Source organism: Parasteatoda tepidariorum, chromosome 2, assembly GCF_043381705.1.
Source record: "Parasteatoda tepidariorum isolate YZ-2023 chromosome 2, CAS_Ptep_4.0, whole genome shotgun sequence".
Classification (NCBI taxonomy): Eukaryota; Metazoa; Arthropoda; class Arachnida; order Araneae; family Theridiidae; genus Parasteatoda; species Parasteatoda tepidariorum.
Genome location: NC_092205.1, coordinates 43,486,706 through 43,505,908, shown reverse-complemented (window position 1 = coordinate 43,505,908; position 19,203 = coordinate 43,486,706). Strand labels below are relative to the sequence as shown.

Sequence of the window (19,203 nt, the reverse complement as noted above, 5' to 3'; positions counted from 1 at the left end):
ATTAAAAGAAAAAAATACAGTTTATTGTCTTTAGTGAACAACTTGAGTGTATATATACAGGTAAATAGAATCTAAAATTACTATAACAATAAGATCGTCATTCAAAATATTAGTTCATGAACAATGATCTAATATTTTGTTATTCATAGATACATCATCTATGAATAACCTCTCAGTGAAGCTGCCAGGCTGGCTCATTTTACCGAGCAATCGGGGGGATGGGAATTTGTAACTAGATGTTCCATGAAAATTTTTTCAGATGAAATAGTCTGACATGTAGCAGAAAACATTGTTTTATAGTTAATATTTTCAGACATTCGTGCCATTTGTTAACAAATTAATTAATTTTAAAATTTGTTGGAAATAAATCTAGTTTCCTAAGCAGAACTCAGAAAACCATACGTCTCTCTCTGAAACAGTTTTTAATGGGTTATTTTCAATTGTTGATCCTTTTTTGAGAAACCGGATAAGTATTTTGTCGTGGGAATTTTTTCTTCTTTTCGGAATTCACAGTTATTTGTCTTAAGTCCAATTGCAAAATATTCGGATTATGTATTGTGAGTAAAAGTTAGATTTGTTTTATTTAGAAATTTTTTAATGCAGTATTATTTTCCAGTCATAGGAGTGAAAGTCTAATGAACGGGAATATTCCCAACTATAAATTTTTTTCCTTCCCTTTTTTTTCGCTCACTGAAATTTTCTAATAGCGCCTTTAAAGAATCATATTTTTATAGAAATGACGCAAAATTATTTTTAATTATTTGATAAATTTTGAACACATTTTTCTTGAAATAATTTGACAACGTGAATGGTTTTAGCTTAGCTTCGTTTTAATGTCTTTATTTAAACGTTTTACATAAGACATTAATTCACTATCACTAACGACTAAAAATAAGAGAAATGTTTGAATTATTTACACAATATTTCAATTACAAACATGTAAATTAAGTCGAATTTTTGTAATAAATTGGGTCGCATAGTTTCAAAAGAGTTTTCAGTGCAAACTGAAAAATTTAAATTTAGATGAATGGAAAAAAATACAAGACGAAAATCCTTGAGGAGTTAACAAAACAAACAAATAAAAAGAAACATCGTTTATATGAATAAAACAAATTTTTTTACAATTTTCAATTTTTGTAAGGGAAAAAGTATTTACCCAACAGCATATAGTGGGCCAGGGAAGTAATAGAACTTATAGTTCCCCAGTTTTATAATCAATGCCTTGATGGTCAATGGTCTGTAATGTCTTCCTAGATAGCTGATGCCCATAGATCTAAAGCTTTAAGCCTCCATCAGGCATAGAACCCCAGATGATTTCAAGCATCAAAACACTGTTCATTTTTATTTTATTTCTTTATTCATTATTTTTTGGTAGTTCACTACAAAACACTACAAAAACTTAATTAGAACAAACTCTAAAAATAATTTTTTTGGATTTTTAATATTCCATGCCATATCAGTGATTTTTATTTATAATTAATTAATTCAATTTAAAAATGTACTGTTTTAAATTTTAGCTGAATATGAAGAGTGGCGTTCCCCAGCCAGTCCTCGAGTATGGTGGGCACGTAAGAATCGTCACATGACAGACTCTCCATCATCCTATGATGCTGAAGAGGCTTACCAGAATGAATTAAGACACCCCAGTCCGGGAGCTGCTATGGCCGGACTTTTAAAAATTGTACAATGGCTGTCCCATCGAAAAAGAAACAGAAGCAATGTTGCCAAGACGCAAGAAAAACACATTAAAGGAAAATACGGCCTTAATCTGAATGTTGAAGATAAGCAGACGAAGAAGAAATTAAAAACGCTTATAAAGAATTACCAAAGGTTTGTAAAAAATTATATATATATATATATATAATAAAAACCTTTCCACTATTACCCAAACTAATTAAATGATTGTTGGTGAACTTTTAAAAAAGATTTATATTCATATTTTAAATTTCAAATATAAATTTGAATATTGTTGTGCTACGTAGTTAGAAAAGAAATTTTAAGATAAAATTTTTCTTCTTTGTCTTATGATAACTTTTAAGAGAGTTTTGACTAATTGAACTTTAAAGAATTTCAAGCCTGTCTCACGGAAAATGGATGAGAAAGATAATTGCTGAAACTATAAAATGAGTAAGTCCCTATGTAAAAATGTCAATGAGCAAAATTTGCAGTATTTTTTTCTATTTTTATTTATTNAACATAAATTAAATGACTGATGAACTTTTTAAAGAGATTTAGATTTTAAATTTCGAACATAAATTTGTATACTGTGCTACATAGTTAGAAGGGAAATTTTAAGATATAATTTTTTTTTCTTTGTCGCCTAACTTTTAAGAAAGTTTTGACTAATTGAACTTAACAGAATTTCAAGCATGTCTCATCGAAAATGGATGTGAAAAATAATTGCTGAATCTATAGAATGGATCAGTTTCTATGTAAAAATGTGAATAAGCAAAATGTTCAGCATCCTTTTCTTTCTTTCTTTTTGTTGAAGGAAGGGGGATCCACCCCCTTTTCCAACCCTTTCTTTCTCTAAGAGGATCCTCCCCCTACTTGCTCTACTCATCAACTCCAGGATTGCTTCTCATTAATCATAGTTTTTTTTCTTTAAAGTAATTTTTTTAATAAAATATTTAATTATTATAATTTCCTATGAGATCACTTCATTCGTTATATTTATTGTAACGAAATGAAAGACTACCTGCATTTGAAAAATAATCAACTGTGCTTGAATATAAAAGTTAAAACTTAGAAATGCAGATTCGGGACATCATAAGTAAAAAGAAATGAAAAGTTATTTTACTCGCTCACCAGGGGTCTGTTTAGAAGAAATTTGGGTCCATTAACGGACCCTTCACAAAATATCTTCTCATAAAAACGGACCCTTCACAAAATAATTTATCTCTTAACGGTCCCTTCACAAATTTGTTTATCTTCATTATTGTTTTGTTAATCGAATAAAACCTTCCCAAGAAGGGCGGGGGAAAGAAAGACAGATGTAAACAAACTAAATTTTGTCTTCCTCCTTTTGTCTTCTTCCTTTCCGGCAGACGCTTCTTCCTTTATTCGTCCGAAATGAATATTCTGCGTTCAGCAGTATATGCTAAATACCAAATATTTGTATGTTGCATCGCTAATTTAGTAGCTGAAATTGCTGTTTATTTTTTGAAATTTAATTTTTTTAGTTATAATTTTACAGTGTTGAACATAATCTTGTATGTCTTTACAATTTAAAAAATCCTTGAAAACGTTTTTTTGCAATGACGAACCCTATTTGCACAAATTCACAAAAGCGGATCCTAGTTGAAAGAATGTGACTTAAAGTTTATTTTATATTCACAAATTACGAGTAATTTTTTCACAATTTTACAAAAATGGACCCTTCACAAAATGTCTGGACAGACCCCTGCTCACGATAACTTACATTAATGTAGCAGTAAAATTAAGAAACAGTTTTTCATCGCTTTTGAATAACTTATCAAAATCTTTAAAAATTTCAATACAAATGTTAAGATTTAAATATGGCTATATCTAATCTTTCTCTCTATTTTCTTTGTGACTTTTAACACCAATTTAAGAGAGAGTTTATAAAATAATGATTTCGAGAGAGATAAATAAAATTTCCTATAATAATGTATAAGTAGTCATTATTTAAAACAAAAAACTAATGTGAAAAATTTATAAAAGGAAGCACGTAATAACTTTCAAATAAATTAGATAATAATATATAAAATAATTCGAATAATGAAATTCCATTTTGTAGCCTTCTTAATTTACTTTAAGATAATTTATTTCAATTTTTTTTCGGAGTTTTCAAATTTGGAATAAGGCTCTTTATATTAATTTAGACATATTTTAATGATTTTACTATCTCAGATGTTTAACAATAGAAGTTTCTGTGTATTTATGTAAAAGAATCAATAGTCTCTCTCTATATATTTTTCAACTTTAGACAAATGTATACTACTGGCTATTATGGTCCACATCCTCAGCAACGACAACAGCATCAACCACAGTACCTCAATAGCAACGGACATAGCCAGCTAGGGAGACAACGTTTAATTAACAAGAGACCATCAGTAGTTAATGAATCAGGAAGCGATATTATGTCCCCACGAAGCAGTGTTTCATCTTATAGTGGTAGCTCATTCATGTCACCTGCTAGTACTCCAGACATTGACAATGTTCGAGGAAGAAGAGATAAGATGGTTAAACAAGCATCCATTAAATGGCAAGTATACTGATAACACTGATAATAACTTATAAAAATAGAAGTTTTTAGTTTTATTTAATATCGTAGATTTATGCATATATTTTATGTACACCGAGTTTTTTCCGTTTACTTGTTAGAGGAAGCAGAAATAAGAGGGTTAAACAAGCATCTATTAGTAATACAGAGTAGTCAATGCTAATAATAAATCATGTAAAAATAGAAGTTTTCATTTTTATTTAATATCAAAAAATAGCAAAACAGAAAAGTAAATTTACCCAAATAAATGGTTTTATACTATGCTATAAAATACTAAATAATTTATAGCTATATAAATTCCTAAATTTTACCATATTTATTAAGTTTAAACATATTTAACAAATTCTTTCACATATTATAGAATTTTGTTTTATTCTGAATTTTAACAAAATAATTACCGAAGCACAGTCAAAAAAATTACCGAGCTTTTTAGTGTTTCCATAGAACCAGAAATACGGTAAATTTCCCCATATTCTGGTACTTTTAACCATACTTTTTTTCTAGTGTTGTATTCACATTTCTGTAAACGATTTTTAAAACTCATTTTTGAACTGTTTTTCTATATTTTGTTTACTTTATATATTGCTTCGTTCAAGTAAGGATAAAAACGGATTTAAATCACTAAAAAATTCTAACTTACAGTTCCTATTTATGCTTGGTGTATTTATTTTTCCGAAATCTGCATTCTGATTTTAGTAAAAAAAATTCTAATCTTAATACATTATTACTTGTGTTTTTGTATTTTCTCAGTTATTTCATACAATTTATTTGTTCGATTAGGGAGCGTGACGTGATAAAATCACTGAAGATTGCCAACATCAGTCCTTCTAATGCCTCTAGTCAGCCAACAGAGCATCAACGCAGTGAGAGATCGAGATTCGCTTCGGTATCTCCGAAACCCTCATTAAGACCTAATGATACTAGTTGGATACCAGGCGATAAAGGTAGCATTTTTAATAAAAGAAGTGCTTTAGATGCTAAAACAGCAACTATATCATTTGCTCGACCACCCAATCTCTGCAAAGCAAAGACATTAAGTGTAGAAAGTAGAGAATGCAAAAATGAAAGTTTATGTGCTACATGGCCACCTGCAGGGAAAGCTGGAACTATTTTAGGTAAATTAAGGGCAATATGTTCTTTTTCATTGTATAATTTCAGTACTTGACAATGTTTTAAGTAATTTTTAACCCGTTACCTGTTTTTTGACGCAATATTAAACGATCTGGTATTTTGTGCACGCTGTTCTTGACTTAATATTACGTTCCTATTTAGTCATTCCATTTTCGTTTGCTTTCGCGTTAGACGTATTTTGTTCTCTACGTCGAGCGTGAACGCTAACCAATTGCAAAGATTGCCTCCATGCCAGCAAAAAGGGATCGAAAAGCAAATATCCTTTAAACAAGAAAGGAGTTGATATATTATGCAGTTTATAAAAAGAATACAGTAATCAATTTGCTCACATTCAAGAATGAAGGTTGAAAATGATAAAAACAAAAACTTATAACTTATTTATCCTCATTGTAATCAATTACAAATATTCGATCTAAAAGTCTACAGATTTTATTGGTTTGGATTGTTGAGATGCTACAGTCGATGAAATGAGTCTTTTCCATGGTATTAGTCTATTGTAAAAATTATTGATTCATTTTATATTTCGTTGTCGACATTAGAATATATAATTTGTTACATTATTATATCATTACGTAATTTATTATATCGTAATAACATTATATAATTTGTTATACCGTTATTAAATCATATAATGTTATTAAAATTATCAACAACAAAAGAAAAAAAAACTGAAAAATACGGGATTTGCAATCAATTAAAAATATGCTTTCCAAGTGTATCGTAGATTTTATTGTTATGGATTGTAAGGACTCTGCTACCTATGATATGAGCTGAAATAAAATGTGTTGATCCATTTTATAAATTTATTATCAAAACTCATGTTTTAATTTATTATCAGTAATTATCATTTTTGATAAAACTTTATACTATTTATATTGACTTCAATAAAAATACAGTAATTATATCATAGAAGTTTTAAATGTTGAATTGAATGATCATTCACTAAATTACTTTAGCATTCAGCAAATCACTTCAGCTTCTTTTTCTTTTACTTTAGCATTTGAAACACCATAACGTTTCAAGTATATTGAAACCCTAATTTAAAATTATTTCATGAGGAAAGTCTTGAATTTGTTTACGAGTTTTAATATCGTATTGATGTCAGAAAATATTACATTATAAATTGTTTTGCACTTCATTAGTAAAATTATACTGGAACTATTAAAACTTGTTCTTAACAAATAAATTTATTCTTTAGTGATCAAATATACTTTATCATATTTAGAGAGTACAAATTATACTTTTTTTAGTATAAAATTTTGATTACAGCAATTGTTTTTTTAAAAAAAGAAAATGGCTTTATTACATTTCATTTATTTTTTTTATAGAAGAAATAGTCGATGAAGGAGAAGTTGATTGTATTGAAGAAACGGATGAATCTTTTAATTTTAGGTAACTGAATAACTTTTTTTCCGTGTCATAAGGTCACACTGGACAATAACTAATCATCCCTCAAAAAATAGACTAATTCATCATTTAAAACTCCAGTTCTGAACTTAATAACTGGTTGGGAGTGAGTTCACTAGTTTTTCCTGGTATGTCGCATTCAATTTTCATAAGCTCACCGGATCCGTATCATAATGCTAACCGGATAATAATTAATCATCCCTCAAAAAATAGAGTAATTCATCATTTAAAACTCCACTTCTGAACTTAATAACTGGTTGGGAGTGAGTCCACAAGGTTTTCCTGGTATGTCGCATTCAGTTTTGTATTGAATTCGTTAAAACTACATTGTTGAATTCTTTGAAACTGCATTGTTTGCCATTGAATTCTTTGAGAATTTGAGCTCGCAAATTCATGAAAATGCGGAGATGCAGATATAGGTGCTATATCCTCTTTCAATTTTTCAGATTTTTAGTGGGGTTCAAGTTATAGGATTTTGCAGATTAATTGAGGTGTAATAGGGTGTTTTGGTTTTCATAAAACCAGTCACTTGAGCATTGTTGATGTTATCACGAAAAATAGGAGCACCAACATCATACTCATAATACAGCAGTTAATTTTGCGCCTTTAATAGTGTTTAAATTTTTTTTTATGTCGGGTGAGCTAAATCTATATAAAATTTTAAATGAATACCAAAAAATAATTAAATGCATTTATACGAAACAAGAATTGCGTTCTTCGGATGCAAAAATAGCGTTATAAATTTTGAGGATTGTAACATTATGTTAAAATTTTATCACTTTATTACCACCGTTTAACATCAGACCCCATTTTGAGTTTACCACTACCAATGCTCAACTCCACAGCCTTGTAATTTTGAACTCAATCCAGAAGACAAGGGAGCTCCTGTATCAAGTATTGGGAGAAATTTGCTTTCGTGGAGGACCTTTTGATGGAAGTAACACGCATTTGCGTTACATGGGGAGGAATACTTCCTACGGTTAGCCTAACGGCAAGCGGACTCTAATTCATTATCCGTCTACCACTGAGTATGTTTTTACGTCAGCACTATGATCGATGCAAGCCGTGTGCCGAATTCGAATTCTAGCCATGGCTGGGATTCGATCCAGAGTCATCTCATTGAGATGCGAGTGCCTTATTTCCTGAGCCACTACGGTTCATAATGATAAAATTAAAAAAAAATTCTTTTAAATTTGTACATTTTTTCAATCGTGGACACTTGGGAAGTTAAAAATTTTGTTTTATTGTAATAAAATATACGCATTCATTGAATTTCTATTTGATGATACAATAGCAGCGAGTAAATATCAGTATCGGGAAAATTGAAGACACAGCTAAATTTTGTACGTCATAAACCAAGTACAGGGGTTTTTTATTCTTAAGTTTATTATTATTACTAAATAATATAACTATAAGAAATGATGAAATTTTTTTGTATGAAAATTTTTTAAAGTCGTGTTTAAACAAGTTTCATAAGTAGATACAAAAATGTTTTTATTTTGCCTAATAAGTTAATGAAAAACTAATAAGTTACTGAAATCCATTATTTCAAATTAAAGTTATTCAATATATATCATTTAACATTTTATTCGGACAATGAGAGTTAACTCTCCGTATATTAGGTAAAAATGCTCTAGAGTAAGTACGTTATATTTACTAAATAAACTAGAATTTAAAAAAAAATGCTTTTACTTTTTAAACGGAAATTGATTCGAAAAAGAAATTTTCGACGCTTTGAATGTGAAAGAAATAGTTTACGCATCTTGAGGATATTCATGACTAAGAATTTTAATCATTTTCTGTTGGATATTTGCACCGAATTAATATTAATGTTGCTATTTATAACAAAAGGATTTTATGTTTCTTTAAAACTGTCATGGAATAGAGAATTTCTTGTTCATATTATGTTACCCATATTTTAGAACTTAAATTCAATTCTATTTCAGTGATTTCCGCACTGATTCACAAAATGGTGAGGAGTCTCTAAGAGAATGGTACATTCCTTATAGTGACATCGAATTTAAAGAAAGACTGAAGCACGGTCGAGAAGGTGACATTTACAGGTACAAAAATCCTTTAACCTATTAATAATTGCATAATTTTGACGAAAATGGTAATAAAAGAGCATACTTTTATTTAAGCAATAAAATTACAGAAAACTAGGTGGATGTACATTGCACGAAATATTAAACGAACAATTCTAAATATCTTTTGATCTAATGATCTATCTTTTGATCTAATGATCTTCACGTTCCAGGACTCAATTTTAATGCTTCAAGGGGGTAATGTCAAACATACTAATTATTAAATGCAAATAATATTTTAAGTTACGAAAATCAGACTCAAAAACGTATTTTGTCTGATTACACATACCTTATTTTCAACAAAAAATTCGGATTTCTGACCCGTAGAATATAATGAGTAGCCGACATATGATCTCAATAGTTTGGTCAGGATAACGATCCACAGTTTCAATGCCTTAATGCTAATTTTACTTTTGCATATTTCTCCTTTTCTCGAGAACTTTCTAAGCCAATTGCAAAATTTTTGCACTCAATTATAAAATTCATTTTTCCAAAGTTAATTCCATGTAAAAAATTACCCTATAGTATTTATTTATCATATTTTATGGTTTTATTTAATAATAGTCAAAAAAGTTTGAATTGTAAAGGTATACATATTTTTACATTATTTTAAAAAATGCGATTTTCAATGGAAAAATACAAAGTCTTTTAGGCTTAGAATGTTAAGATTGTAATTTAAAATATCGTCTGTATCAATTAATTAGCATATTTGAAGTCACCCTTTCGAACCATTAAGATTGAGTCTAAAACGTGAAAATCCGATAATTAGGTTCAGAAGTTATTCAAGATGATCCGTCTTTTATGATCCGTCTGTGCAATGCACGTATTAATTTCGAATTTTTGGATCAATTTTCAGCTTATTTGAATGAGTGCTTACATCTAGTTTGAAATCTAATAATCTCTAATTCTCTCTCTCTAATACATTACAAATATTCTGGTACTACCATTTGGCGTATATATTGAGAATTAAACAAGATTCCTGGTACAGGAAACAGATTGCTTTAAGGTTTCCGACTCGTTACCTTTGAACAATCCGCGGAAATATTAAGGGAACGTAATTTAAAGGTTGATACTTCATCCTATCATTTATTAATTCAATACAATTGCCTGCGAAAACTGAAATTAATACTTATGTATTAATAACTATTAACAACTATCAATTAATACCTTTATATTAAAATTAAACTATTTAAGCATCTTTTTTATAAAGTTATTTTTTAAGACCATCATATCTGTATTTTAAATTAACTTTTAGAATGTTTATTCGAATGAAAATCAGTTATAATATGGGAACAATTTTAAAATTTAGGGGTCGTTGGTATGGAGAAGTTCTCATTTATACTATTAGAGAAACAAATGGAAAAGAAAAAGAAATGAATCAATTCTTAGACGAGGTTGCCCAGATGGGCATGATTAGACATGAAAATATAGTTCTTTTTATGGGTGCCTGCATAGAACCACAGAAACTGGCTGTTATCACTAGGTAATTATACTATCATAGTTCTTACCAATTTTCATTTATAATTTTGAAATAAATAAATGCTCACTTCCATTTTATTTTCTGACTTAAAGAAAAGAAGTAAACTATTATACAACTTTTGAAATCTCTTATTGTATTATTTGCTCACTTACTTTATGCCTCAACAACATCACACATTAAAAGGATGCTCCTTTATTTGGATGAAGAGATACATTATTCTAACATAAAGAAGATTTTCGCAAAGCTAATTAACTGTCAGACCCAGGACCCCCAGTCCTAAAGTCCAGAATTCAAAATTAAAAGAAAAGTAATTGAATCGTTCCTAACGGACAGTCGGGAACTTGCGAAGAGATCCATAGTTGGTGCTTTATTGAAATATAAAATAGCCAAAAACAAAGCCAACCCCACGTAATTATTGTTAAATTTGAAATAATTTGGCTATAGCCTAATCACCAAAAGGACAGTGAGAATTAATATAACCTTGTAGCTGAAAAAATTTTGTGGTAAGAGTAATAAAGCAACTTAAGGAATAAAGAGTTATAAATAGATTTTGATGTTCTATTTAGTGACAAGGAATTAATGAGTTTCATATTCGTATTGAATTAAAAAGTTAGCCGCAAAAATGACTGTTACGAAGATAATGAAATATTTATATTTGCTTTTTATAAAATGTAATAAAAATTAAATAATTCATTTAATTAAATTTATATTAAATTTGATGAAAAAAATTTAATTTATAAAATTAAGGAAATTTTTAAAGCTGGGAAATATGTAATGTCTGTTATGGTATCACATATGATTTCAAGAAACCTGACTTAAACCATCAAAATTAGGTAGTTTTTTTGGAAATAGGAATGGAATAATTTAAATTGAAGTACGAAGATATAAATATGTGCATAAACTAAAATATTGTTTGATGATTTAGAATATGCAAATTATAATTGAAATATTTAATATTTTGACCAATTTTGAAAAAAAATTCTTTTTATTGAATTATCTAGTTTCAGATTTAGTTTTATATTAATGGAAAATTTCTTTCAAAAAGCTTACTGACGTTTATAATTTTCAAGATCTAATTCTTTTTAATACAGTAGCTGGTTTCGTTTATTTTAATCGAAGAGCTCATAGTAAAAACGATGAAAGGCAATATCATATGTGGCACTGAAGTAAATTTACTTTTTAAGTACTTCTTTTATATTTTGAAAATCATTTAATCTAATTGTATGCTTTTAAAAATCTTTTTCTGATGTAATTTCGGAGAAAAATTAATCTCTGATAGAACAGAATGTTTGAAAAACTTAATATTATTTTGGTAATAAATGCTGTAGGTAGTCATGACAATCTGATTTTAATTATTGTGGACAATCTATCGAAACGTCTATTTTCATTAACCAACATGAGTAACGCTGTTCCTTATATTGTAATTATGACAAAATATCGTGTTTCGTGACATTTCCCCTGCTGATAAATATAATTTATTCTGCTGAATTTGAATAATTATAAAATAAAAACTAGCATAAAATAATAGGGCTTTCATTGGCCATGGAAATTCCCTGAGCCTTAAATCTTCCCTTCTTCCTAGAGTGCGTTTTTTGAATTGAAACTTATTTGAAAGGTATTCACTATTAATAGACAATTACTTTAAAATAAAAGATTATTTACTTTAAATCTTTTCTTTCAGCATGCGGAAAGGACCTACGCTGTTTGAATATTTACATTTAAAACGACACAGGCTACCATTTCATTCTAAGCATAATATAGCTCGTCAAATAGCTCAGGTAATTATAAATTTTAAATTTGTTTAATAATTTTGCTGTTTTCATGTATGAAGAAGAAGAAAAAGAATAAATATAATGATAATAAATTTTTCAAAAGAGATGATGCTTTAAAATCCAAATAAAAAATGTTCTTTTCTCTTTATTCTTTTATTAAAATAATATGATCACTAAGTCTTTAGAAATTTAAGAGCGCAGTAATGCGAAATTTTCTGGAATCTTAATACAGTGCCAGATTAAACCATGTCATCGAAAAAATTAAACCTTTTTAAATCTGTTTACACTATATTATAGTTCAGTTTAATAGGAGTATTGTCTAACATCTTTTTTAGGTTGCAGCAATGTTATATAATAATATGGTTCTACGCAGTACAGACTTTTCTGAGTAAATAGCGAAATTTTCACAAACATTTATTAATTTTACATAATTTGATAACATGCTTATTCGAGAACATATTTTTGAAAGAAAATATTGAAAATTAGGCAAAAAGAAATCTGAAGTTTTTATATCAAGGATTCACTGGTGGCTGAAATGAGTCTTTTCAAATTAAATTTGGCGATTTTATTTGCTCATATTTTAAATGACTGATCTTGGTTCTGGAGACTTGATATTTTCTTCAAACTCATTTGATTTGAATTGAAGATTTAAATTTGATTTACCAGAAGATATATATATATATATATATATATATATATATAACTTCCGTTTCAAATTGAAGTTTTAATTTGTATTTATACGTATTTGATTGATTGAGTAACTAATAGCTCTTGACTTTAATGCTATTTTTTTATTCACTGTATCACGATTTTGGTAAAAGCGTAAGCGCCGTAGCTGCATTCGTAATTGCCACAGCTGTTTTGTTATTCAAATTTACTTAAAGTTTTCTTTTTCTATACGAAAAATATAAGAGATTTGACACCATCATGTGTAGAAATATGTTATGGTAGTAGGATCAAATTAGAAAAATCGATAGTTATCTGAAAATTATGAACCTTTAAACTTGCAATAAAAAATACCACGTGGGCCACTTTGCAGCCCGCAGAATTACAACCAACTACAGAGCTAAAATTTGGTGTGCTGAAAGGATCATTTTTATGAATGGATTTAAAGGTTTTTTTCTTTCGAAATTCTAATTTGTTTGAAAGTTATTGCAATTTTAGCCTCTTTTTTGCAATTTTTCCTCACTATTTTTATTTACATAACTTTTCGTAATAAGATTTTAAAAAAAAACACACTTTTTGAAAAATGTGTTTTATTTTTTGAAAATTTGTGTTGCTAAAAATTATAAAAAAATAACTTTTCCAATTATCTTTTCACAGGGAATGGGCTATTTGCATGCAAAAGGTATAGTTCACCAGAAACTTAATTCCAAAAATATTATATTAGAATGCAGAGTCAAATTAAGCATAATGGACCATGGGATGTCAAATAAGTTGTTAGATAGGTAAGTCAAATGAGATAGTAAACATATTTTTCATGTCTATTCCGACTGTTTTTAAAATACTTTAGAGCTCTCAATTAAAAATGTAATTTTGTTTTAATGAGGTACACAAGGTAATGAGGTTTCTCGTTTATTGGAATTTACTGAAGTAGAGATTTAAATAATAATAAACCGTTTAGCTGTAGATATGATGAAACATGTTTTTTTTTTGCTGTTAGTGTTTTAAAGTTAGTAGTCAGACGTTTAACAACATGTGAAAATTTATGTTAAAGTTTCAGAATAATAAACATTTTACGTTTGAGAAATTTTCATCATTAAATGTTTAATGTTTTTTGCAAATTTTTATTGATAAAATGCAACCGTATATATGAGAACTTAAATTATAAGAACAGTTAAAGATAATAAGTTATTTGTATTAATTTAAAGTTGAAGAAAATCGTGGAAGGTTTTAGTTAAAGTAATTTAAATGAAATTTCAGTGTTTTTAAGAAAGTTAATCAGAGAATGTTTTCAAAAATCAAAAAGAAGCTACCAGATATTTTTTTTAAAAAAAACCACCATTTGAAAATATTAAATAATTATTCCTCACTTTTTGCCTACCAAATGCATTCTTAACTTCGGAAATTTGTGTTTTTAAAACAGCACTAAAAGGTTCCTATATTCAATTCGGAAATTTTATTTTTTCAACATTTTAATTTTATCTCTTAAATTATTTAAATTAAATATGTTATAATTTTTAATTATTACTGATTTACATAAAATATGTTATAGTTTCGTGTTTTTTAATGATTTTAAATAAATATGATATTTTTTAATTTTTTAATAATTTTAATAAAATATGTTTTAATCTATTTTTTATGATTTTAGTTAAACTATTATTCACATTGTTATTTTTCAATTATCATTTTAACTTAAAATACTATTATGTGTAAGGTAAACGTTATTAAGCACGCTATTTATTTAGTTTTAAAATAAAATTTTGGGTACAGAAATGAGTCCACTCTAAACGTCGCTTCTATTTTTATTCAAATTTTTTAAGGTCGTTTCTTTAATATACAACATTTTTACTGAGAGTGGTGTTTTATTTCTTTGAAGTACATATTTCTTCATTATTATTTAAACAGAAATATTTTAGTTATTTAATATAGGCATTTTCCTAAATTTGAACAAGAACTAGATATTTTTCCTTAGTTTCAATATATAAGTTCGTAAAATGTTTTGCTTTTCAGGCCTGATTATGGCTGTATATCACGTGGTCATTTGAGCTATATTAGTCCAGAGTTGATGTCTTCCTTACAGATTGAGCCACCACGTATTTACACTACAAAACCCTATACTCAAGAATCTGATATATTTGCCTTTGGGTGAGACATGTTTAAATTAGTTAAATTGTTTTACTTTATTTTAATTTTAAATTTATTATTTTCATGAATTTTTTTAAATTTTTTTATTAAATAATTTTTATGTAATAAAAATAACTTTTTCACTTTAATTTAATTTCATTTCCAAATTTAAATTTTTTTTAATTTTGAATTTTTAATTTTTTAATTTTTGATGAATTAAAACTTTTTTGTCTAAGAACTACTTCAGATTGAATCGTAGAATTTTCACTTTAATGGTTGACGTATTAATACATTTATTTTTCTGCCAAAAAATGGCATATTTTAAAGAATGTTACACAATCTGTTCCATCAATACATACTCTTAGAAATCTTGTTAAAAATTAATCAAATTAAATAAAAAAATATATCGTCGGGGTGATCTTCATTCAGGGCACAACTCAAAATCAGTGCTTACAAAAATCGGCATAGCTCAAAATGCGAGCTTACAAAAATATACACAGCTTGAAATTCGTAATATACACAGCTTAAAGAATGTTAAGCAATCTGTTCCATCAACACATACTCATAGAAATCTTGTTGAAAACTATTTTAATTAAATAAAAATAAATCGTCGGTGAGAGTTTTATTCAGGACACAACTCAAAATGCGTTTTTACCAAAATAGAAACAGCTCAAAATGCGTGCTTACAAAAGTATACATAGCTTGAAATACGTGTTAAAAAATGAAAACAGAAAAAATCGTGTTTACAAAAATGGACAAAGCTCGAAATGCTTGTTAAAAATGGACACAGAAAAATGAAGCCTTTTCAACTCGAATTTAATAACTAAAGGAAGAACTTCTTGCTTACTTTTTCTTATTTAAACACTAAGCATAATAATTACGGGGCAAAGTTCCGGACTTCGGAGTCGAGGAGGATAGTTATATTACAGTTGTTACTTGAAAACGATATCTTCGAGGTTAAAACTCTGAATGATAAAGTGAGTTTTCAAAATATAAATTACACTAAAGTAAATTTAGTAACACTATTACAAGTTTATAAGATCCATAGCAACCTTGTGAGAACTACTGTTGACTAGTAAAGTATTTCTTTTTTTTGAAAATTAATGTAATGCAATTTGCCAAACAATTTATGCAATTGGACAATATCACTTTACGAATTTATGTTAACACATTAGTTTTTGTAATTTTTTATTCATTTATTTCTTTAAAAAAAATTGCTCATAAAAGAAGTTTGAAGAACAGAATCAAATGTTAAGTTAAATTTCTTAAATAGATATGTCCATATTCTCAACCACATAGTTTGAGCAGTTTATATTTTCTTGACCATAGCTTTAGTGTGCTATGTCATTGTAGTAAAAAAGCGTTTTGAGCTGTATCCATTTTCATAAACGCGCATTTTGAGATAGTTTCTGTCTTGAAAACACGCATTTTGAGCGGTGTTCAGAATAAAAGGCTCACCGACAGTCATGTCACCATCTCTTACTTAACAAAACTATTTTCAAACCATTACCTACAACAATAATTGCGAGAAAAAAAGTGAAAAGAGCCTTTTTCTAAAATCAAAGCACAACTAAAATGATTAATAATGGTATCTATAGTTAATTAATGTCTAGTTTATCTTAAGTTTAAATAAAAAAAGTTAATAATAAATAACTAATATATTACTGAAAAAACGTTTTTCACATTTGTCTCCAATCGCCTGAAATTCTTTTCTAAACTACCTCTTTAATTCATTTCAGATCCTTATTATATGAACTACTAGCTGAGAGATTTGCTTTTCAAGAACAACCACCACATGCAGTGATTTATCAAATCTCAATCGGCAGAATTGCACCACTGCACAATTTTCGATTTATAAATGGACTAAAGGTAATTTAAACAATTACGTACTATTACCTAAAATGTTTTGTGTTTATATATAGCTTGTTCCAAGGTAACTGCAACAAATTTTAAAAGATCGAAAGTATACTAAACGTTATTCAATTATATATTACAAAATATAGCAGAAAATTCAATAAAACATGAATATTTCAAATCTTTTGTAATGTTTTGCAGCAATGCAAAACTGAACATCGCCCGCAGCAAGACATTGCTCCAGCGCATAATATAAAGTACACAACATAATACAAAGTACGGTTAACTACAGTGTACAAATAAATTTGCAATTCAAGATATGCTTAAAATATTACGATAAATTTCGAAATTGCTGATTCAGTCTTTGCGTACCAGATTGATAGAATATGTTTCTCCATGGTTGGTGACTTACCTACGGAAATATAGGGAAATGTCAAGAGTCATGAGCGGCAAATGAAAGGAGTTACTTGAATCTCTTTCTTAACGTAGCTCCCTAAAAGTCAATATTGTTACAGTATTGTCTCATTATATTTCTTTAAAATTATGTTAAAAAAATTGTCTGTTGCAGCTGCTTTAGAGTAATGTGCACATTTTGCATACTTTCTTTAAAGATTAAGTTTTAAATTTTATTCTAAATTTAACCAAAGATTAAGTACATCTTTGTGTAAATTAATTTATACATTAAAAATAATGCGATTTCTATGAATTTATATTTTATGTTGTTTATTACAAAATACAAGAGAATTTAAAATGGGAATTCATGTCAAATTTTCAAATGTGAAAACATGAATTAGTTACATTAGAATTTTAACATTTATGTTTTATTGTTGAAAGTAATACTTAACTTATTTAAAGATTTTTCTCATTATTTAATTTTATTACTGTTATCTCAATTTTTAATTTTTATTAGGATTTAATCAAACGATGTTGGTCATGGAAGACTGAAAAACGGCCTCCATTTTCAGAAATTGTACATATTTTACAAGAAAACGTAAGTAAATTTCCCAATGCTGTATAAAGCTTTAAAAAACGTAAAAAACGTATAAAAAACGTACGTATAAATAAATTATAACGTACTCTTATAATACCTTTTTAGTATTTTAGTTTAGAAATAAAAGAAATAAAGTTATAAAATAAATTTTTTTTTATTCTGTTATTTAAATAATTGCACAATCAAGTAACTTCATATAAGAGAGAGAGATAGACATTAAAAATTTTATAAAACTTTATGTATAGCAAAAAAAAATTAAAAGTTGTGTTTTGTTGAAAGCTGTTTTGTTAAGTTTTCTAATGAATTTAAATTTACTTTGATCTAGAAAAATTTATTCACAGTTATAGATGCAGTTTTATTATGGTATATACTTAAGATTTGCATTGAAAATATTCTGAATTAAATAGCTCGTATTTTTTCATTTATACACTGTTCTGTAAAACTTATAATATCTTTAGTCTATATTTCAGACAGTAAAAATTATTTGCATTTAGAGTTTGCTATATAAAGTTTGATTTGCCGTTAAATTTACTTTTTCTCTTACTTTATTTGTACTTTTACTTTATCTGTATTTTATGTTCTGCATTCGAAGTAAGTGTCTTTAAATTTGTAGATCAAGATCAAAAATTAAATCTAAGCCATTTCAAAATTAAATCTACTCTTATGGCATATAAATATAACAATTATAGAGTTTCTTACTCTACACAGTTTTATTATTTCTTCCTGAAAAATATTTAGACATGAAGCTTCTTTATTAAAGTTATTTTTAATAAATTTTCGATGTAGGCTCAGCGATTCTATTAATAATTCGTAGTAATTGTTAAATATCATATGTTTTAATTCTACAGGTTATCCAAAACTAAACTGACTTCAGGAAAACCATAATATAAATTTGTTTCAGGAAAACGGCTAAAATTTGAAAAATAACATCTTTTGTAGCAAATTCTTGCGACAAAGCTTAAACTTTTCAATCTACAGTCCTTTTATTTAGAACAAATTATTTTCAACGGATGGCGCTGCAAATAGTAGATATGTAAATTAAAGAAGTAGTAAAGAAGTAAATTAAACCCATATTAAAAATTTTCAAAATCATTCAATGATTGAAAATCTCATTACGTTACTTTTTAAATGTCCTCTATAAGCCACAAACGCATGCCGTAATCAATGAGCGAAATTTTTATACACCAAAACGCAACTAGTATCAGCTTATTACAGTGACATCTATCATATATTTTGATCTAAAATAAGGAACTTCAGGGAAAAAATTTATATCTTGTCATATAATTTTGTTCCAAGACTTTTTTTTAATTGTTTCCCTCATATAAATTTTTTAAAACCATCAGCCTAATTTAGGGCGCTTAGTACTTAAGTTGTTTAATACAAGATTTATTTCTAATGATATAAGTTCTATACCTAGATACAACTACATTACGGTTGAATATAAAAACAAT

General features: G+C 27.6%; 1 protein-coding gene across 1 annotated transcript in view; it reads left to right on the top strand.

The window, feature by feature from the left end:
* Positions 1 to 19,203, top strand: part of LOC107453322 (kinase suppressor of Ras 1) — a 39,494-nt gene that overhangs the window by 18,158 nt on the left and 2,133 nt on the right. The window contains exons 4-14 of the mRNA XM_043042674.2: positions 1,518 to 1,830; positions 3,950 to 4,228; positions 5,027 to 5,361; positions 6,706 to 6,769; positions 8,731 to 8,847; positions 10,178 to 10,351; positions 12,030 to 12,126; positions 13,444 to 13,568; positions 14,794 to 14,928; positions 16,647 to 16,776; positions 17,672 to 17,752. Of these exons, the coding sequence (XP_042898608.1) occupies positions 1,518 to 1,830; positions 3,950 to 4,228; positions 5,027 to 5,361; positions 6,706 to 6,769; positions 8,731 to 8,847; positions 10,178 to 10,351; positions 12,030 to 12,126; positions 13,444 to 13,568; positions 14,794 to 14,928; positions 16,647 to 16,776; positions 17,672 to 17,752 (1,850 nt within the window). The remainder of the gene's footprint in view (positions 1 to 1,517; positions 1,831 to 3,949; positions 4,229 to 5,026; positions 5,362 to 6,705; positions 6,770 to 8,730; positions 8,848 to 10,177; positions 10,352 to 12,029; positions 12,127 to 13,443; positions 13,569 to 14,793; positions 14,929 to 16,646; positions 16,777 to 17,671; positions 17,753 to 19,203) is intronic.